At 33.1% G+C, this 22,572-nt stretch overlaps 3 protein-coding genes and 1 long non-coding RNA gene across 4 annotated transcripts; 3 read left to right on the forward strand and 1 right to left on the reverse strand.

Moving 5' to 3' along the window:
* The first annotated feature begins 661 nt into the window (after nt 1-661).
* LOC105778871 (uncharacterized) lies at nt 662-1,798 on the forward strand. The gene has a single exon (XM_012602624.2). It carries the CDS (start codon nt 662-664, stop codon nt 1,796-1,798), a length of 1,137 nt encoding a protein of 378 aa, XP_012458078.2.
* A 4,341-nt stretch (nt 1,799-6,139) lies between these two features.
* LOC105780325 (G-type lectin S-receptor-like serine/threonine-protein kinase LECRK3) lies at nt 6,140-8,668 on the forward strand. The gene has a single exon (XM_012604584.2). The coding sequence runs from the start codon at nt 6,183-6,185 to the stop codon at nt 8,535-8,537; it is 2,355 nt and encodes a 784-aa protein (XP_012460038.2). The 5' UTR covers nt 6,140-6,182; the 3' UTR covers nt 8,538-8,668.
* Nucleotides 8,669-11,890: 3,222 nt separating this feature from the next.
* On the reverse strand, nt 11,891-13,111 carry LOC128040639 (uncharacterized). The gene is made up of 2 exons (XR_008195445.1): nt 12,543-13,111; nt 11,891-12,212 (listed from the first exon to the last, which is right to left on the reverse strand). It is a non-coding gene; the product is annotated as an uncharacterized LOC128040639 (long non-coding RNA).
* Nucleotides 13,112-19,243: 6,132 nt separating this feature from the next.
* On the forward strand, nt 19,244-21,881 carry LOC105780326 (G-type lectin S-receptor-like serine/threonine-protein kinase LECRK3). Its single transcript, XM_012604585.2, has one exon. It carries the CDS (start codon nt 19,357-19,359, stop codon nt 21,721-21,723), a length of 2,367 nt encoding a protein of 788 aa, XP_012460039.2. The 5' UTR covers nt 19,244-19,356; the 3' UTR covers nt 21,724-21,881.
* Nucleotides 21,882-22,572: the final 691 nt, after the last annotated feature.

The following is a 22,572-nucleotide window of genomic DNA, read 5'->3' on the forward strand; positions in this document are numbered from 1 at the left end:
CTGGAAATGGAAGCCTTGTCGACTAGCAGCTTCTTGACATTAACAAACATGGATTCTTCTCCTAATCCAACAACACTGTTTGAATAGAAGGGCCAATTGCAGAAGTTAAGTGTATGTAATTCCAAATTCTGCTTTGAGATAACCGACTTTTGATTGCTTGCTCTCTCATTGAGTCGTGTCTACTATTTAAATAATTAATTTTGCAATATCCAAAAGAAAAGAATCATGCACATAAAGATAATTTACAGTAAATAAAGAGAAGTTTTTACTTTATTAATCTTGATTTAGAAAGATTTAGCTTTATTTAAGTTGGTTAATAAATGCATATAATTTATTTTAGCTCTTATCATATAATTTATTTTTATGTAATGGCCTGATGGTCAAAGGTGTTCACCGCTTCAAATGTGATCTGGGCTTAAGTCGAGTTTGTTGTTCGAGTTTTGTATTGTTATTATAATTAAAAAAAGAAGAAGCTAATTTGTTTTTTTTTTTTTAACTTTGTAAGAAACCTAATCCTACTATTATTCGAACTAGAAGTTACTTTCCAACTAGAATTAAATTCATCCAATTAATATATATATATATATATATATATATAAACACCCTAAGTAATAATCTTCACTGTAATTAACTGCATATTCTTCTGTTTCTCAATAGATTGATGGCGTCTTACGATTTTAGCACCGATATTTTATTTGAAATCCTCTCAAGGGCTGATTTGAAAACAATGAAAAAGTGTAGGGTTCTTTCGAAAGAATGCAAGGATCTCACTGACGAATCTAATTTTATGCGGCTACATTCTCAAAGGACATCAACAATGGTGGGATATTTAGTTCAATCTTCCAGACTATTTGGTCAATTGACTTCGGACTTGGTGTCAGGACTCGAGCCAAAACCAACTCAGGATTTACTTAATTTTTTACCCCAACCTGGTTGGATTGTAGCAACGGTCAATGGAGGTTTGGTTTTATGCACCCCGGGAAAACGTAGAGATGACCCGTTTTATATTTGTAAACCAACGACTCAACAGTGGGAAGTTGTTCCGTCTCCAAATCCTCGATTTTGGACGGCAAAGATAAGCATGTTGGTGCTCGGATCGAACCCTTTATGGTTCAAGATTGTCCGACTCTCCGACAGCCGCGACGACACTATAGACCTCGAGTTGGACCTCGATTCAGAATATTCCAACGAAGAAGATAATTTCAATGTATTTTCCAATGAAAAATCATGGCACTGCGAGATATTTGAGTCCAAGAGTTGGGAATGGAGACAATCAGACGATTTAAAATTAACACACAACGACTATTTCGAGTGCAATCAAGATGTTTCTGCGTGCGGCGCCCTCCATTGGCTTGTGTTCAACGACAAACAAGACAAGTACACCATGTTATCTTTCGACGGAGACAAAGAGGAATGGGCAATGACTTCACTGCCGGACTCACTTCGTGGAAATGATCATTGTGATCAGATCGCCCCTGTGTCATGCGAAGGGAAACTCGGGTTGATCCATCTTAGACAAGAAACTAAGATGCTAGATGTTTGGATTTTAAACTATGAAAAGATTTGGATTAAAAAACACACCATAAATTTGAAAAGCTTACACGAAAAGGTTCCCCTGCCTCGTTCTCGAATTCATTCCTTCTACGGTGTTGACACTCTGTTTATGGTGGATGTCGGGTCGGTGTCTTTTTATAATTTCAGGACTCGTAAGTTGAACAGGATAAGGGTTGGTGGATGGATTAAGTCGGCATACTTTATTCAAACAGATTCTGAACCTATTCAGCTAAAGCCCCAGTAATATAGATTAGTTCTAAAAGTTTAAAGGTGTATGTATCTTTTACTGTTGTATTGTTTAACATTTTCTATTTATCCACCAAGACAAATACTAAATTTTGTCCAGATTTTGTCGTGATAAAACCCTAAATTATTTTCCAAGTCGTTTTACTTCTTATCTTTTTGTTTTCGTCTAGCGGTCATGTTAGTCTCTAGATTAGCTACTGCCACATTTTTCTCTTGCCCATTAACCTTTTTTTTTTCTTCTTTTTCTCATTCACTCCATGTGTCTTCTCTTTGAAATAGTGTTTGTCACTAAACTAACTATAATTACGACAAAGGCAAGTGCACCTATCGAACAATAGTATAGCTATGGTGAGTAGGGAATATCGTATCCACGAGGACTAAAAGTACTAGTAATTACCGTTTTTCTATTATTTAGCCGACAAATTGGAGTGATAGTTTTTAATCTAAAATTACTAAACTAATCTAACTAAAAACACAACAGTGAATGAAATAGGAAAATAATCGAAGATAACCAATGAGAAAGACAATACCTAAAAAAATTAATATTTCACAAAAGATTTTCGATATCAAGTACTCATATATTGAATCATGATTAAATTCGTAGTCAAGTTGGATTAAACCCCTAAATAAAAGTAACATTTTTTTATTTACAAATTTTGAATTTGTGATTTTGTTCATTGAGAGACATTAAATTCCATGCTTAATAAATTAACCTAATTGACTTTAATTGGGAAAATTGACCAAATCGAACCCATTTTGATTCGGTCTGTTTTTTTAGTTAATCGATTTGGGGTTATTGGGTTGGGTTATTCGATCGAACTAACTTTGATTCGGTCGTTTTTTCTCTAAAGAGAATGGATTGTATGACATTGTGATTTTACATCATCCTTATCCTTTCCAACTAGGAAGAAAAATCTGATTTATCATTCTCCTATTGGAAAGGGATAGGGATGACGTGGATTCACTGTTTCATACAATCCTTTCTCTTTATTATTAATATTTTTATAATTGTAATAAATATTTATTATTAAAATATTAATATTGAATATTTCTAATAATATAATATTATTTAAAATTATTATTTTAAAAATTTATTATTAAATAAAATTTAATATTAAATAATTTATTAAAATAATAAATTATTAATATAAATTATTATATGATTAGATATAAAGAATTGAATATGTATGTTTAATAATATTGAAAATCATAATGTTTTATTAATTTTAAATATTTTAAAAATAAAATTTATTATTAATATAATAATATTAAGCTTAACTTAAATTAATTTTTATATAAAAAGAAAATCACCGTATTTTTTACTAAAATAATACAAAAAAAATTTAAAAACCAAAATAGTATACCTTTATTTTATTTACCAAAATGGTACAAAAAACACATTTAAAAAAATAAAAAAAGCAAAAATATGGGCCTGCCACAGGCGGCACCAAAGGTACCTGTGGCAGAGGCGGCACCAACATGTTCGTATTTTGGCCCTTTATTCGTATTTTTTTCTCGGATTTTATTACTTTAAAAAATACTATTTTCTAATTTTATTATTTTACATAATTATTTTAGTACATTATATTTGAAATGTATTAATTTAGTGTGTTTTTATTGAAAGTAATAAAATCCGGGAAAAATACGAATAAAGGGCGAAATAAGGGTTTTTTAAAAATTATTTAAAAAGCAAACTAAATGAATAAATTTCAAACATAATATACTAAAATAATGTAAAATATGAAAATATGAAAATAGTATTTTTTAAGTAATAAAATTGGGAAAAATACGAACAAAGTCTGAAATAAGGGTTTTTAAATTTTATTTAAAAATACAGTAAATTAATACATTTCAAACATAATGTACTAAAATAATGTAAAATAATAAAATACAAAATAATATATTTTTATTGAAAGTAATAAAATCGAGAAAAATACGAACAAAGGGCGAAATAAGGGTTTTTTAAATTTATTTAAAAACACAATAAATTAATACATTTCAAACATAATGTACTAAAATAATGTAAAATAATAAAATACGAAGATAATATATTTTTATTAAAAGTAATAAAATCCAGGAAAAAATACGAACAAATGGTGAAATAATGGGTTTTTAAAATTTATTTAAAAACACAATAAATTAATACATTTCAAACATAATGTACTAAAATAATGTAAAATAATAAAATTAGAGAATAATATATTTTTATTGAAAGTAATAAAATCCGGGAAAAATACGAACAAAGGGCCAAAATAAGGGTTTTTTTTAAAAATTATTTAAAAAAACACACTAAATGAATACATTTCAAACATAATGTACTAAAATAATGTAAAGTAATAAAATTAGAAAATGGTATATTTTTTTAAAGTAATAAAATTCAGGGAAAAAATACGAACAAATGGTTGAAATACGAACATGTTGGTGCTGCCTTTGCCACAAGCACCTTTGGTGCCGCCTGTGACAGGGCCATATTTATGCTTTTTTATTTTTTTAACTGTTTTTTTTGTACCATTTTGGTAAATTAAAAAAAAAGGTATACTATTTTGGTATTTTTTTAATTTTTTTGTATTATTTTAGTAAAAAAACCCGTAAGTCACCCATAAAAGAGTTTTTTTTCTTGAAAATGACTTATGTTTTTTAAAATGCTAAGTCATCTTATAAGAAAACCTGTTGTTAGAGTTTGTGTGACTTGAATCCTGTCACTTATTGAATAAATAAATACAGTGGCAAAATAAGGGGATCATGTCGCACAAGTAAAATCCGTATAAAACTACGCTTCTTCTATTTGACATTAATTAGAATAGGTTTTTTCAACTTTTAAATAGATATAGTCGAAACTCCTCTTGTATCATTCAATTTTCAACATTAGTGTATTTCTCCTTTGCCTGTGGTTTTTCCTGAAATGGTTTTCACGTAAAATCTGTGTGTTTTATTTTTTCTTTTCTTATTGTTTTGTAGTCGTTTTATTGCCATTATCGATGTCTATTATAAGTTTGTTATAATACCTGTAAATTATTTTCCGTTAACCAATTTATTTTCCATGAAACAAATACAAGAAAACATAAAAATATTTTTCGAAAGTCATTTTCTGTCAAACAAACGAGCTTAAAACAAAAAGTGTGATAAAGGAAGAAAAAAATTGGGTAATAAAAAAAGCTAATGATGGTGATTCATATGCCAAGTTTCTTCAAGAACGAGAAGCTGGTGGATATGAGAATCAATAATGATTTTTTTGGTTCAATATTTTTGGGTTTTAACTACATTGAATTTAAAAAAAAACATTATATTTTTTATTTTTAATAGTTTTAGATTTTTAAAAATTATTTATGTATTAATATAGTTTTTGAATATTTAGAATTAGGACTAAATTGAGATAATATGTAAATATTGAAGGTTAATTTTTTAAATTATGACTCAATTGAGACAATATCAGTTGAGGGTTAAATTTATTCACCTCACCCTCTTGCTAATCTCATTAAAGGTTCTGATTATATCTGTTATTTTTGATATAATATTTAGAACTACTCATAACCCATTCTTAATTAATAAATAGAAGGATAATGTATTTCTGCGCAGTCAAACCCACTTCCTCCTGCATTGGCAACAATGCTTATGTCAATCGAGTTAAGACTCAAATGACCCCTCTTATAAAAAACTTAACAACACTTAAATGAAAAAAGATAAAAACAAACAAACAAACAAACGAATTAGCTGGATGATATTTTAAATTTTTTTTATAATTGGATAACTAAAAAATAAATTCCATCATATTTAACTAATTTACCGTAAATTTTAATTTTAAAGACCAAGTAATAGATTATCATTTGCAAAGTCATCTGTTAATGCTAAAGCCTCACAGCTTTGGTCGATACTCGATAGTCAAGATTGGTGTGAGAAAAATCATGAAAAGAAGAAGAAAGACCAAGAGATTTAACCATTTTTTAATGGTAAAGCTAAACAACTTGCCTGCTTAAAAAAACTCAAAATTTTACTTAAGTCATTTTCTATACATTTATGTACAAAATAAATTTAAATATAAAAATTTTATCATTCCACAAATAATGCATTATTAAGGGTTATTTATATACAAGTTGTTTGAGTAAAATTTAAAATATAATAAAAATTTGAGACCTAAATAAAGTAAGTTACAATTGTGCCTAGACCTTAGCTGCAGCCAATCGATGATTGGTCGCCTTTGGAATCAACGCGTATGACCTACTTGTCGCTACGACGAAATTGCGTACTGATTACTCTCCTATCAGAAAAGTAAGATGGAAAATTCATTCAAAGTATTGGCTGTCAAAACTCATTAAACCATATATATGTATAACGATATATATGCCCTGTAATCTATAGGGATATTGTACCTTTTGGCCTCAGCCATGGTCGCCATTTCATTTCTTTTCCTTGTGTGTTCCTTTTCATTTCATTTGCATGCAGTAGCTCAACCAAGGAACTCCACTATACTTTTGGGCTCATCTTTGACACCCACGACCACCGGCAAATCCGCATGGCTATCCCCTTCTGGTCTCTATGGCTTTGGGTTTTATCCCCAAGGTAAGGGGTATGGTGTTGGGGTTTTCCTTGCTGGAGTTCCTCAAAGGACAGTAGTTTGGACTGCCAACCGAGATGATCCTCCTGTTCCAAGCACTGCTAGTTTGGTTCTTACAACCGATGGAAGGCTCATTCTTCAGTCACCGCCAAGACGAGACGTATACATCATCACCGATGCTTCTCAGAAAATTGCTGCAGCTTCGATGCTTGATACTGGCAATTTCGTTGTATTCAACTCTGACGGGGACATGATATGGCAGAGCTTCCAATATCCAACCACTAGCATTCTACAAGGACAGCGTCTCTCAGCAGGGATGGAGCTGTTCTCTAGTGTCTCGGAAACTGACCAGTCAACTGGTATATTTCGTCTTAAGATGCAGCATGATGGAAACTTGGTACAGTACCCTGTGGACACTCCTGACACAGCACGTTATGCTTATTGGTCATCTGGTACATTTGGTATTGGAGAGAATGTGAGCCTGAATCTCGACAATGATGGCCATTTGTACATGCTCAATTCCACAGGCTTCAACATAAAGGATCTAACCACAGGAGGGTATGATGATACAAATAGAACAATTTATCTGATGAAAATTGATTCCGATGGCATCTTTCGACTCTATTCTTACAGACTCGATCGGAACGGCAATCGATCAGTTATATGGTCATCTACATCAAACAAGTGTGCGCCCAAGGGTCTATGTGGGCTTAATGGTTATTGCGTTGATGTAGATAGAGAAGCTAATTGTATATGTCTTCCAGGATTTGCTCCAGTTATAGAAAGAAATTTCACTGCTGGCTGCGAGAGGAATTTCTCCAGCGACAGCTGTAAAAACGGTGATGGGAAAATCCAGTATACCATTCAGGCAGCTGAAAACACTGTATGGGAAGATACTGGATATTCTGAGGTGACTTCAACAACCAGAGAAGAATGTGAGACAGCATGTTATGAGGATTGTAACTGTGAGGCTGCCATGTTTAATAATGGAAAATGCACGAGGCAAAGGCTTCCTTTGAGATATGGGAGAAGGGATCTTAGCAATTCAAACATCGCTTTGATCAAGGTAGGTATATATTCTTCCATTAATGAACCAAGAAAACATGCTGATGAACCTAAAGATGGGAATGGGAAACTTTTAATCATTGGGCTTTCACTGATTGGTTTTTCAGTCATGGTGTTGGTAATTTCTGGGGCTTTGATCCTTAGGAGTCGTGTTTTCAGATACAAAAGGTTTTCTACAGACAGCAACATAAGATTGTGCGAGAACGTTGCTCCTATTTCGTTTAGTTTTGCAGAAATCGTGGCGATGACTGATAATTTCGAGGAAGAAATCGGGAAAGGAGCATTTGGGACCGTTTTCAAAGGGATGGTAATGTTGAATGGTTTAACAAAAGTTGTGGCAGTGAAGAGATTGGACAACATATCAGACCAAGGCGAACGAGAGTTCCAAAACGAGATGCGAATCATTGGGAGAACTCATCATCGAAACTTAGTTCGACTACTAGGATACTGCCATGACGGAGCTAATAGGCTGTTGATATACCAGTACATGATCAATGGATCACTTTCCGATGTACTCTTTACACCCGAAAGACGACCTTGTTGGATCGATAGGGTGGAAATCGCTCGCGACGTAGCTCGAGGTCTCCTCTATCTTCATGAAGAATGCGAGACTCAAATAATCCATTGTGACATCAAGTCTCAGAACATACTAATGGACGAAAACGGGCAAGCGAAAATATCCGATTTCGGATTGGCCAAGTTGCTAAAGCCAGACCAAACCAAGACCTTCACTGGGATCAGAGGAACAAGGGGGTACGTTGCACCAGAGTGGCACAGGAAACTACCGGTGACAGTGAAAGCAGATGTTTACAGCTTCGGGATTGTATTATTGGAGATCATATGTTGTCTACGGAGTGTAACTTGGAGCCTCAAGGAGGAAGAAGCTGTCCTTGAAGAATGGGTCTACGATCGTTACCAAGCCGGTGAGGTAGGGAAGATAGCAGGGGAAGATGAGGAGGTGGATATAAAACAACTTGAAAGGATGGTGATTGTAGGACTGTGGTGCATCCTGGATGAACCAACACTGCGCCCTTCCATGAAGAAGGTACTGTTGATGTTGGAAGGGACAGTTGAGATCCCCGTACCTCCCTGCCCGACTTCATTTTTCAGTTCTATTTAGTTGTGTCATGTATTTTAGATATTATATTTGCTTTACATTTTCATCTTTATTTTGTATTTGCTGCTATTGATTGTAATATTAAAACGACTCATTGCCGGATTATATGAACTTTCGAACTTGTTAAACAATAAGGTTTTTACCATTAGAGGCAAAAGCAAAGGAGTACAAGATGGATGTGTTCCCACTTTTTAAGTTCATTTGTTTGGAAGGACTTTTCAGAAGAATGTTTCCAATGTGCACTGTGTTTCCACGGGTGCGTTAAACAAAGATTAAATTTTGAAGTTAGTTCCTGAACTTTGGGAAAGTTATGTATTTAGGCTCTATACTTTAATTTGATCAATTTTAGTCCCTATACCTTTTAAATTTTAAAACTTCAATCGTCACCAAACGATTATTGTTAATTCATTAAGTTAAAATTTGCCATTTTCAAGATTTAATGCGCCGCACATATGTCATATGTGTAAATGCCATGTTAGCTTGATATTCTCGCAATATACTCAGTACAAATCTAATTAACGGATTAACGACTATTACTTGCATTAAGATTAAAATTTCAAATTTCAAAAAATATAGAAACTTAGAATAATCCAATTAGATAAGATGGACTAAATCTGCAATAGTATGCATAGTACAGAACTAGTAATTGAGTTTAATCAAATGAATTTGGCTAATATTATTTGGGTTAAGACTAAAATCATAAAATTTGAAAAGTGCAGGACTAAAATTGATCAAATTAAAATATAAGAACTAAATCAGTAACTTTCACAAAGTATAGGGACTAATAATAAAATTTAACCTTAAAACAAACACAAGTGGTTCCAAAATATTGACAAAAGTTGAGCCTGAGAAGAAAGAGAAACTGATAATGTGGTACCACAAGGCTTGAGTCTTGCATTGACGTATTTTAAACGATTAATTGGTGTTTAAAATATTTCTATGTTTTATAAAAATATTCACTCAACTATTAATTGGTTTTTATTTTCATTATTCAGCTTTAAAATTTTTTTTATTTAAGTCACAAACATTATTAAAATTTAATATTCATCTGATCACCAACGAAAACTATTTTCGTCATTGGCATAATAACAAATTTAGCTCTCCAATAATTATATATTCTATCAAATTTGTATTAATTTTAAAATTTAACAAATTTAACCCTTAATTTTACACATTCTTTTAATTTAGTCTAGATTTTTAAAATTTCAAAAAATAAATATAAATATAAAATTTTATTTTTCGATTAAAATACATAAAACTTTATAAAAGTAAATACAAATTATAAATAAATGAATACTCATTTTTTCTACTTTTTTAACAAGATTTTTATTAAAATAATAATTTTATAAATAAAACAATTTAAGAGAAAAATCCATAAAGAAGACTGAAACATATTCAACTTTTTTTCTTCTTCTTTTTTCAACATTAATGACGCCATATTCAAGTTGGTTTAAAAACTATTGCTTGAGGGCAAGCACAATTGAGGATATACATGTAAGAATGAAGTTTTAGAGATCCTGTGGGTGGGAAGTCATGTCGGCAGCTCTACAACGGATTCTTAATTGGAATAAGGAACAAAGCTAAACGTATTATAAATAAATTATTATTTATAAAATAAAAATAAAAAAGTGATTAAATGCTAAAGTTACATATTTTTGTAATTAAATTGGTTAAATTATGAAAGTGCACCACTAATCTTTTCATGTTTTTGTTGGATTTTGTGCAAAGGTGCAATTTGGGGCTAAATAGAAGAAAAAGGAAACAATTGGGCTAGATTGAAGAAAGAAGCAAAGAAGGAGGGCCAAAGCAGAATTTTTTCCAAGATTAATTAGCTGAAATTTTTGTTGACTTAGTGGGAGATTTTTTTTGGGATTTATTTTATATCACGGAATATTTTTCCTTGATTTTTTATGTTGGTGGCTCTTAATTTAGCAAGGTCATTAGTATAAATAGATGCTACATTGTTCATTTTAATCATCAATCAAAATATTAAGCTTTCATCATTCAATACATTTTCTCTTTTCTTGTCACGAATTCATTTGTTGCCTTCAGTTTCTTTTCATTCAATTTATTAATTCCTAGTAGTCACCAACTTAAGCCATTTGCAATCCTTTTTTCAAATTCCCTTTTTATTTCCAGTAGTCAACCACCCATTTTACCTTATTTAATTTATCCAATAATCAACATGCCTCAAACCTTAGTTAACTAAACCCATTTTCAACTTTAGGTCGGAATTAACCTCGTCAAAACCCGTGAGTTACGAACCCGAGCGATTTAACTCCTAAATTCTAGTACTTATTATTTATCCGGATTAAGAGTATGGCTTTGTCAACTCACAAAGTCAGATCAACATTAAGTCAAAAAAGACGTCGTTTGATTTAGTGTGGTTAGACGTACAGTTGGAATTCCGAAAGGAACGTTTCTAATCGGTTTTCTGTGAACACATTAGCGTGCCAAGTGGAGATTGCTGTTTGGTTCCGTTAAGGGAAGTAGTAACCAGATTTAAATGTCCCACGCGGTTGAGGGCATTGGTTCGAACTAGGCTCTTCTATAACGCAAAGCTGCCGGAGTTCGAAATCACGAACGTTTCGTGGTTGTTCGATCGGTAAGGGTTAGTTATTGGACGTTCCATAACTAATTTACACAAGAAGGAGTTGGTGTCTGAGGCGTCCTTGGTAGCTATAACTAGCTTATTGGTAAAGAGGAGTTCATCTAATTTTGAGGATCGGTTCAAAGACGAGGAAAACCCATGCCTAAAGCTGAGCTTATTTTAATTAATTTTTCTTCATATTTATTTAACTATTTTTATTATTTTATTTCCAGCTTTTACTTTTCACGTTTTATTTTTTCCTGTTTATTTCAGATTCCAGGTTTTCAATTTTATCCTCCCCAAATTTCTTAGTTGGGCACAACAACTGCCCAAACATAAATCTGGTCAAGAGAGAAACAATTTGCAGTAAACTCAGTCTCTGAGAGATCGACTCTACTCCCTATACTGCTTAAATTGCAAATTAGGCGTAAGTTTATATTGGTAGAATCGACACCGATCAAAAAGGAACAATTTGAATATTGTTTAAGTATTGTTTATAAGATTTTTAAAAAAATATGAAATTTCATATTAAAAAAATAAACAATGAATATTCATTTATCTATAATTTTATATCTTTTTTATCAAAATAAAGTGACATCTATTTAAAAATCTGGATACAATGAGATCCAATTCAATCTCACAGTTCATATTAAGTTTCACAAAAACAACAAGACTGAGAGTGGTAAAGTAAATAAAAAGTAAATAATAAATAAAGTAATGTATATAATAATAATAATAATAATAATAATAATCAAGTCGCACCATCTTTGTAATAAGTAAATGTCTCTTTTTCTGCTGAAGTTATCGGAATTGTAATACCTAATTTTGCCCCGGGCTCAATTAATAAATATAAAAACCAAACTGAATGTCCAGCTCAGATTACAGCCAAAATTTAAAGCCAAAATAATAAACCCAAAACCCACTAACTCGACCCAATACAAAAATTAATACCCCAGCCCAATTAAACCTAAACCCCTAACCTAATCGATAGAGGCCCAGTAACCCAATACTAACAGAAACCCGAGGCAGCAACCGAGCCTCAGCCACCGCACGCCCCAACAGCAGCCCAGCGCGCCGTACCTCCACACCTGCAACAAATTCAAACAACTAGCAGGAGAAAGCACTGGAGGCAATAACAGAATAGCAGCAGATAAGATAGAGAAAATATAAAAATTTTCGGTAATTTTTTTAATTGATTCGGCTATATAAAGCCGTTTACAAATATGTAAAAGGAGATTATACACACAAATCAAAAAAGAAAAAAAAGAAAACAGGCATTCTGTATCCACAAATTATAAAAAATACAAAAACAGAGATGGAAGGTAGTGACCGATTCTTTTTTTCGTTTTCTTTCTCTGCTTTAGATTTAGTTTAAAATAGCATAAGAAATAGGGAGAAAAGGGAAAAGGGGGAGTTACCTTTGCCTTCGGATCCGCTCAAAAGAGGCTAAAAGCCTAATGTGGAGCGTCTCCGACCACCATTCACGGTGGAACTGCAGCTGAGGCGTGTTGAAATGGCGCTGGTTAAGGCGGGGTTCAAAAACCTTAGCAAAGGAGTGGGGTTGTTTTGTTTTTTGTTTTTGTTTTTAATGGCAGAATGTTTTTAAATATATATATATATTTGTTGTTTTATAATGAGCATAAAACGGCGCCGTTTGAAGCCCATTTCAATGGCTTCAAAACGGCACCGTGTTGAGCCATACCCGATGACCCGATCCAGATGCGGCTAGATCTACACTTTTTGGTACGGGAAGGAATATTTTCGCGCTAAGTCCTTCTGCTTTTGTGCCGGGGTCCAATCTAGTCCTTTTGTTATTTTAATGATGGCCATATAACTTTCTGCTGGTTTCATTTCAATCCACGATGGAACGCAGCGTTTTGGAAAGCAGAGATTAATTTCCCTTTCGGACCTTCCCTGTTATTCACGCGTTCAATGTGGTTCATATCCTTTTATTTATTTCAGATTTGCCCCTAAATTTCTGTTTTAATTTCAAATTAGTCCTTCTGTTATTTTTGTTATTAAATTAATTAGTTTAATACTCTTGTTATTATTTTATTTTATTATGTAATATTATTTTAAGTTTTCCATATATTATTTTTTAATTTCATAATGTATTATTTTGTTTTTTATGTTAATCTAGTATCATTTGTATACATTTTACGATTTTATCTTATAATATATTCTTAAAATCTATTTTATATATTTCTAACTTTAAAGATTTATACAATAATATTTTCATAATTCCATTTCGTATATGTATATACAGTTTATATTGAGTTATTTTATCATACATATGTATATACATAGAAATTATATATATTTTTACCTATTTTCTATGTATAAATATGTACTTTATTTCTTTTAAATATTCTATTTTATTTTACTTGTTTTAACTATTACATATATTATTATATATACTATTCATATTAAGTCTTTCATTTCACATGTATTACTTATTTAAATCAATATGTATTATTTTGTATACTACTTATTTGATTTTCTTCTTATGCAACATTTAATTTAAAATTCATGTATATATTATCTTCTTTTTTTAAATTCTATTTTGATATTTCAAGTTTTCATGTATATTATTTATTTTAATTCCTTTTATATACATATAATTTATTATTTATACATTGATGATTTCAAATGTTTTATCTTTCATGCTATTTTTATTATTATTTTGTTTCGTGTTTCTTTAATTAACTTTCAGTTCATTTAGCTTTCTAATGTTGATGTTAGTATTTGCGTCATATGTAATATGAAATTACGGTACTCATGTGTTTTGTCTTGCTTACTTGTACTTATTGATTGTTTGTCATTCATTAGCGTACATTTTAGCTTTGTGAATTATCACTTCGTGTTACACGTTATCGTTCATTCGCATTTTATTTCGTTTAAAAGGTTGCATTTGTTTTAAATATTGAAATCGTTTTATCTGTAAGTTTTCAAAATACTCGGTATCCAAGATTTTCGAGAAGGTTGTGCCCTAACTTACTAGGCTTCAATTTTCCTGTTGAATTTAAGTAACTGAGTATCCTTTTTTCAATTCAAACGTAAAAATTTCAAATCAAAGCTTATCTCGGGAATTCAAAATGTTGTGTCCTAACTCATTGGATATGACCTTTTGATATCTCGAGACGAGGTTTTTAATAAAAGCAAACTTATATATCGTTTTTGGAACTTCGAGGAATTGTGCCCTAACTTACGGGGTTTCGATTTCCTCATTGAACCAAGGTTGTCAAACATTTGTGGTTTTCAAATACACAAAGGTTCAATAAAGGTCTTTTTTAAAGGTTAGCTTATGCTCGGGAATTCAAATGTTGCATCCTAACTTACGAGATATGACATTTTGTTGCCTCGGAGGAGAAGACCTTTCCACATATGTTCAAATTTATACAAATATTGTTTAAAAACATGTCATTAATAAAAGGGAATCATTTTTTAATCTTTTCAAATTTTCGACATTCGACTATAAGACATTAATAATCAATTAGGTACCAATTTTGGGCATTACGAGGGTGATAACCCTTCCTCATGTGTAACTGACTCCCGAACCCATTTTTTTTATTAAAACTCGTAGACCAAAGTCGTTTTCAAGGTGATCCTGTCACACTTCAATAAAAGATCGATGGCGACTCCAATTTTCATTTTTTAAGTCGACATTTTTTTTGTTTTCAAAAAGTGGTTTCGACAGGAATTATTCATAATAAGATATTGGCTACAATTGAAAAGGTCTTATCAATAAAAGAGTTATAACCTTGAATAATGCCAAATCGAAATTTTTCGAGAAATGTGGACCATCAGCTATTGTTTCAACAAGTTGAAGTTTAAAAACATATTGTCGAAACCCTTTTTTTTTTAAATTGACTTTTATTTTGAAAACAAAAATGAGAGTCGCCACCAATCTTTTTTTATGAGGTGTGACCGGATCACCTCATAATTTGATCATTTTAATAAAAAGTTTAAATTAGTAAAAACAATGATTTTTAGTCTAACAAAATCCAGGAAATGGGTTTGGAAGTAGATTACGCACGAGGAAGGATTAGTACCCTCGTGACGCCCAAAATTGATACCTAATTGATTAATTGGCATCTTAACGTCAAAAGTTGAAAATTCAAAAATTTAAATATGATCCCTCTTTGCATGTTTTTTTAATTTAAATCATTTAGTTAAATTAAAACTTATATAAGAAGCCTTCTTATTTTGAGATAACGAAAAATGTCATGTCCCGTAAGTTAGGTCACGACATCTCGAATTCTCGAAAATAAAATTGTTCCCTATTCAATTATTGTTTAAATCTCATGTGTTTTTAGTTTTAAAAAGGATGTTCAGTTATTTAGGTTCAAAGAGAAAATCAAACCCCGTAAGTTAGGGCTGATTTCTCGAATCTCTAAATAAGAGCGTTGCTTTGGTTTTGAAATTCTTCTTTTTACGCATCGAATAAAAAAATTAATATGACGTTAAAAGTGATATATATTTAGTTTATTCGGGTACAATATAAAATGGGCAAATATGTCTAGACACAGTGCAAAATATAGTGATAAAATAATAATATAAAATAACTATATGGGTAGAATATTAAAATGATAAATAATAATTAAATAAAGAATACTATAATAAAAATGATGCAATTATAATAATAGTAGTAGTAGTATTAATGATGATATCATAATAATAAAATAAATAATGTAAGACAAAATAATATAAAAGAATAAAAATGCTTGATAGCGAATGTAAATGTAAATAATGCAAGAACAATAAAAGAAATGATGAAATAGCAAAAATAAGATAAAAATAATAATAGCAACAATAATAATAATTAAGCAGAAAATGTACAAATATAAATATAAATAACCTTATTTTAAAAAATAAATAATTAATAAATAAATAAACAAATACATAAATTAAAAAAAATTGTAAAAGGATAAAGTTAAATGACTAAAGGACTAAATCGAAATTTGAATGAAATTAAGGGGACACATTGTAAAAGTAAATAAATAGACTAATAAGGATTAAAATGTAACGACAAAAAATAACAGGGGCTAAATGGGCAATTATCCCAAAGCCTGACACGCGTCATTCCCTAGAGAGTCAACAAACTGAGGACTAAACTGAAACAAGCAAAAAAAAAGTATAATTTCTAAAAGAAAAATAATGGGATTAGGACCAGATTGAAAAATAATGAAAAAATGAAAGGACTGTGGAGGCAATTAGACCCCCCCATTGAAAAACATGCTGACCCTTGCTAGGTTTGGCCTAAAACGACGTCATTTTGGGGCATTCTGGACTCCTCCAAAACGGCGTCATTTAGCATCAGCTATATAAGTTAAAAATATTTTTTTTTTAAAAATCATTTTAAACCATTTAAATAAAAAAACACTTTCTTTTCTCTGTTTTCTCCCTAGGCATAGCTCATAATCCGGCCATGGGGCCGTTGACAGTCTGTCGTGACAGAAAAACCACCAAAAACACCCCTTTTTGACCGTTTTAGAGCCCTGAGCCTAAATTTGGTATCGATTTTTTCAAAAAAACCACCAAATCACAGAAATCTCGAAGAAAACCTTTCAGTTTCTCAAAATTTTTAAAAAAAAAACTTCTTGTCAGAGCCACCTTTCATCAGAGGTGGTGACCTCGTCTACCATGGTGGCAAAGCCCGAAGCGCCCGGTGAGTGTTTCGAAACCCTTCTCTTTTTTTATTTTGTGTTTTCTAAAATATATAAAGATTTGAGAAAAAAAAAAGAAAAATAAATCACCTTCAGATTTTGATATTTTGTTGGTTTTTTATTATTCTTTTTTTTCTTTTGTATTTTTTCTGTTTGATTTCTATATAAATATATAAACCCCCTTTAATACAATTTTTTCTCTGGCTTTTATAGCCAATTTATAATATTATTTTTCTATTTTTCTACTGTTTCGTACTGCTATTTGCTGTCTTTTTTTCCTTTTTCTTACGGGCGGTGGTTGAGGATGACGATGGCAAAGCAGTTGATGGTGGTAGGCGCTAGTGTCACGGGGCTAGACCTTTCGTCTCGCAAACCGTGCGGCCTTAGGCGATCCGTTCGTTCAAACTCGCCTAAGTCAGCCTTAACTCAAATGAGGATTCCTTAAGAACTCCTCCAAGGCACCAGTTGAAGAGCGGAAGTGATTTATGCCTAAAGAAGCTAAGCCAAAGAACAAGAGAAAGCCACAGAAAAAAATGCACACAAGGTGTTTGAGTAAATGCTCTCAAAACTCTATTACTCTTAAGAATTCAGAATACAATGGAATGAGTACAAATGAGGGGGAGACTCTCTATTTATAGTTGAGCTCCCCCAAAACCGACGGTCAAGATATATTTACATCGACGGACGAGATTAACCATATCCCTTAATTTTAGGGATTTACAAGATATGCCATATCAAATCTAATCTAATCTTTACAAGATATGATTCCCTCTATCTTTTAAGATTAGTTACCATATTAGCCTAAGTTGCCATGTCTTCATCATTGGGCCAACTAGGCTTCAATCTGATAGGCTTCTCCAATATTTCTCTGAATCGGGCCAGTTCTCGTGGGCTAAATGTTCCCCATCTTATCGATAGACCTCAATGGGGCGCATCTTGTGCCATGGTCACGGGCTTTGCACTTTGACCCGTGACACTAGAGTGCGGCGGCAGCTCTAGGCTAGAGTTTCTGTTTAGTCTTTTGAAGATTTAGTGTTGTGGGTTTTAAATGTTTTTTTTATTTGGGCCCTTTGGGCTTATAATATATCAAGCCCTATTTGTAAATGAATATTTTTTTTTTAATTTGAACTTTATTATTTTTATTTTTAATTTTGGTTTATTTTTTGTTTGGCCCGGGTTAAATTGGCCTGTTACACATATTTTTATTCATCCATTTCCAGGCTAATCTATCCTGACCCGCATCTGTAGATAGAGGCACCATTGCGATAATACAAGAACCAATATTATCAGGAATAAAGCTGCGTAAACGAGACAAATCCCAGTTACCACTAGCCGTCACCACATCACACACACGTAGAGTATCATCATCATGTTGCCCAACTCCTTGAAACCAGCCCCTTAACTGTCTAACTTGACAAACCCAAGCATCATTCCGGAAATTTGTCAAATGCCCATCACCTAATGACCAAAACACATTTTTGATCACATACGACCACACTTTTGTCAAAGATCTCCATATGTAAGAGCAATTGCTTCTAGAAATGGCACTTGGCAACACCCCATGAAGTTCATACTTGCTCCTAACTAATTTCACCCACAAAGCGTTTGTATTGGTTAAAATCTAGAACCCCAATTTCAACAATAAAATCTTGTTCTGATCAATCAAGCTCCGGATTCCCAACCCTCCGAATTCAAGCAGTCTGCAACAGCCACTCCATGGGACAAGAGCTGGTCTCCTTCACTCCGGAATCGAGCCCCAAATGATATTACGAACAATCTTTTCAATTTCACCGCAAATAGAAATCAGAATACGAACTGTGCTCATAAAATAATTAGGGATAGCAAGCAGAACTGATTTTGCCAAAGTTATTTTGCCTGCTAAAGAGAGCTTCCTAACTTTCCACCCATTCAACTTATTCCGAACATTACTCACTATAAAATCAAATGAACTCGTGACTCTTTTACGCAATAAAAGCATACCAAGATAATTACCCAACTCCTCAATTCGCACCATACCAACATCATTGCAAATCATATATGCTAATAAGCAAGTGAATTAGGAAAAAAAAAATATCTGAGATTTCTTTTTATTCACCTTTTGACTAGAAAAATGGCAAAATAAACTGAGAATTTTCACAAAAGAAGAGAAGATCGTCTGCAAAATGATAAATGAGTTAGAGTAGGACCCCTTCTTGAAAGAAATAATGGAGACCATCTTCCATGTTTGACTGCTTCATCCATAAGACATAAAAATATGTTGAAGGTTGAAATTGAAAATTTGTAATTGAACTGAAGTACCATGGCTAGATTTTCCTCTCAAATTAAAAATATCAGCTCATGAGTGGACTAAAGTAACCAATCGATGATTGGTCCCCTTTGGAAATCTACGCGTATGAGTCATGACCTACTTCTCTAGGGCGAAACTGTATAGTGATAAGTATCCTATCAAAAAAGTAAGATGGAAAATTCATTCAAAGTATTGACTCTCAAAACTCATTAAACCATATATATGTATAACGATATGCTCCGTAATCTATAGGGATATTGTATCTTTTAGGCCTCAGCCATGGTCGCCATTTCATTTCTTTTCCTTGTGTGTTCCTTTTCCTTTCATTTGCATGCAGTAGCTCAACCAAGGAACTCCACTATACGTTTGGGCTCATCTTTGACACCCACGACCACCGGCAAATCCGCATGGCTATCCCCTTCTGGTCTCTATGGCTTTGGGTTTTATTCCCAAGGTAAGGGCTATGGTGTTGGGGTTTTCCTTGCTGGAGTTCCTCAAAGGACAGTAGTTTGGACTGCCAACCGAGATGATCCTCCTGTTCCAAGCACTGCTAGCTTGGTTCTTACAACCGATGGAAGGCTCATTCTTCAGTCACCGCCAAGACGAGATGTATACATCGTCACCGATGCTTCTCAGAAAATTGCTGCAGCTTCGATGCTTGATACTGGCAATTTCGTTGTATACAACTCTGACGAGGACAAGATATGGCAGAGCTTCCAATATCCAACCACTAGCATTCTACAAGGACAGCCTCTCTCAGCTGGGAAGGAGCTGGTCTCTAGTGTCTCGGAAACTGACCACTCAACTGGTATATTTCGTCTTAAGATGCAGCATGATGGAAACTTGGTACAGTACCCTGTGGACACTCCTGACACAGCACCTTATTCTTATTGGTCATCCTTTACAGATGGTCAGGGAGATGACGTGAGCCTGAATCTCGACAATGATGGTCATTTGTACATGCTCAATTCAACAGGCTTCGACATAAAGGATCTAACCACAGGAGGGTATGATGATACAAATAGAACAATTTATCTGATGAAAATTGATTCCGATGGCATCTTTCGACTCTATTCTTACAGACTCGATCGGAACGGCAATCGATCAGTTATATGGTCATCTACATCAGACAAGTGTGCGCCCAAGGGTCTATGTGGGCTTAATGGTTATTGCGTTGATGTAGATAGAGAAGCTAATTGTATATGTCTTCCAGGATTTGCTCCAGTTATAGAAAGAAATTTCACTGCTGGCTGCGAGAGGAATTTCTCCAGCGACAGCTGTAAAAACGGTGATGGGAAAATCCAGTATACCATTCAGGCAGCTGAAAACACTGTATGGGAAGATACTGGATATTCTGAGGTGACTTCAACAACCAGAGAAGAATGTGAGACAGCATGTTATGAGGATTGCAACTGTGAGGCTGCCATGTTTAATGATGGAAAATGCACGAAGCAAAGGCTTCCTTTGAGATATGGGAGAAGGGATCTTAGCAATTCAAACATCGCTTTGATCAAGGTAGGTATATCTTCATCCATTAATGAACCAAGAAAACATGCTGATGAACCTAAAGATGGGAAGGGGAAAGTTCATACGGATATTTTAATTATAGGGCTTTCACTGATTGGTTTTGCAATCATGGTGCTAGTAATTTCTGGGGCTTTGATTCTTTGGAGTCGTGTTTTCAGATACAAAAGGTTTTCTACAGACAGCAACATAAGATTGTGCGAGAACGTTGCTCCTATTTCGTTTAGTTTTGCAGAAATCGAGGCGATGACTGATAATTTCCAGGAAGAAATCGGGAAAGGAGCATTTGGGACCGTTTTCAAAGGGACGGTAATGTTGAATGGTTTAACAAAATTTGTGGCAGTGAAGAGATTGGACAACATATCAGACCAAGGCGAACGAGAGTTCCAAAACGAGATGCGAATCATTGGGAGAACTCATCATCGAAACTTAGTTCGACTACTAGGATACTGCCATGATGGAGCTAATAGGCTGTTGATATACGAGTACATGATCAATGGATCACTTTCCGATGTACTCTTTACACCCGAAAGACGACCTTGTTGGATCGATAGGGTGGAAATCGCTCGCGACGTAGCTCGAGGTCTCCTCTATCTTCATGAAGAATGCGAGACTCAAATAATCCATTGTGACATCAAGTCTCAGAACATACTAATGGACGAAAACGGGCAAGCGAAAATATCCGATTTCGGATTGGCCAAGTTGCTAAAGCCAGACCAAACCAAGACCTTCACTGGGATCAGAGGAACAAGGGGGTACGTTGCACCAGAGTGGCACAGGAAACTACCGGTGACAGTGAAAGCAGATGTTTACAGCTTCGGGATCGTATTATTGGAGATCATATGTTGTCGACGGAGTGTAAATTGGAGCCTCAAGGACGAAGAAGCTATCCTTGAAGAATGGGTCTACGATTGTTACCAAGCCGGTAAGGTAGGGAAGATAGCAGGGGAAGATGAGGAGGTGGATATAAAACAACTTGAAAGGATGGTGATTGTAGGACTGTGGTGCATCCTGGATGAACCAACACTGCGCCCTTCCATGAAGAAGGTACTGTTGATGTTGGAAGGGACAGTTGAGATCCCCATACCTCCCTGCCCAACTTCATTTTTAAGTTCTATTTAGTTGTGTCATGTATTTTAGATATTATATTTGCTTTACATTTCATCTTTATTTTGTATTTGCTGCTATTGATTGTAATATTAAAACGACTCATTGCCGGATTATATGAACTTTCGAACTTGTTAAACAATAAGGTTTTCACCATTAGAGGCACAAGCAAAGGAGTACAAGATGGATGTGTTCCCACTTTTTCAGTTCCCTTGTTTTGCAAGGACTTTTCAGAAGAATGTTTCTTTCAGGGGTGCGTTAAACAGAGATTAAATTGTGATGTTAGTCCCTTTACTTTGTGAAAGTTGTGTATTTAGTCTCTATACTTTAATTTGATCAATTTTAACCCCTATACCTTTCAAATTTTAAAACTTCAATCCTCCCCAAATGATTATTGTTAATTCATTAAGTTAAAATTTTTCTATTTTCAAAATCCGATGTGTTGAATACATTATCATATGTGTAATTGAATATAAGACTCACTACAAATCCAAATAACGGATTAATGACAATTTAAAATTCGAACAATATAGAAAGTTGAAATGATCCAATTGGATAATATAGATAAAATCTGCAATAGCATGCAAAGTATAGAACTAGTAATTGAGTTTAATAAAGTGAATTTAACTAATAGTATTTGGGTTAGGACTAAAATTCTAAAATTTGAAAAGTATTGTGACTAAAATAGATCAAATTTAAATACAAAAACTAAATTCATAACTTTCACAAAGTATAGGGACTAGGAGCAAAATTTAACCTTAAACAAACACAAGTGGTTCCAAAATATTGACAAAAGTCGAGCATGAGAAGAAAGAGAAACTGATAATGTGACCAAAACTAAACCACTTATATTTTTTCAAAAAG

This window comes from Gossypium raimondii, chromosome 4 (genome assembly GCF_025698545.1).
Source record: "Gossypium raimondii isolate GPD5lz chromosome 4, ASM2569854v1, whole genome shotgun sequence".
In the NCBI taxonomy this organism is placed as follows: Eukaryota; Viridiplantae; Streptophyta; class Magnoliopsida; order Malvales; family Malvaceae; genus Gossypium; species Gossypium raimondii.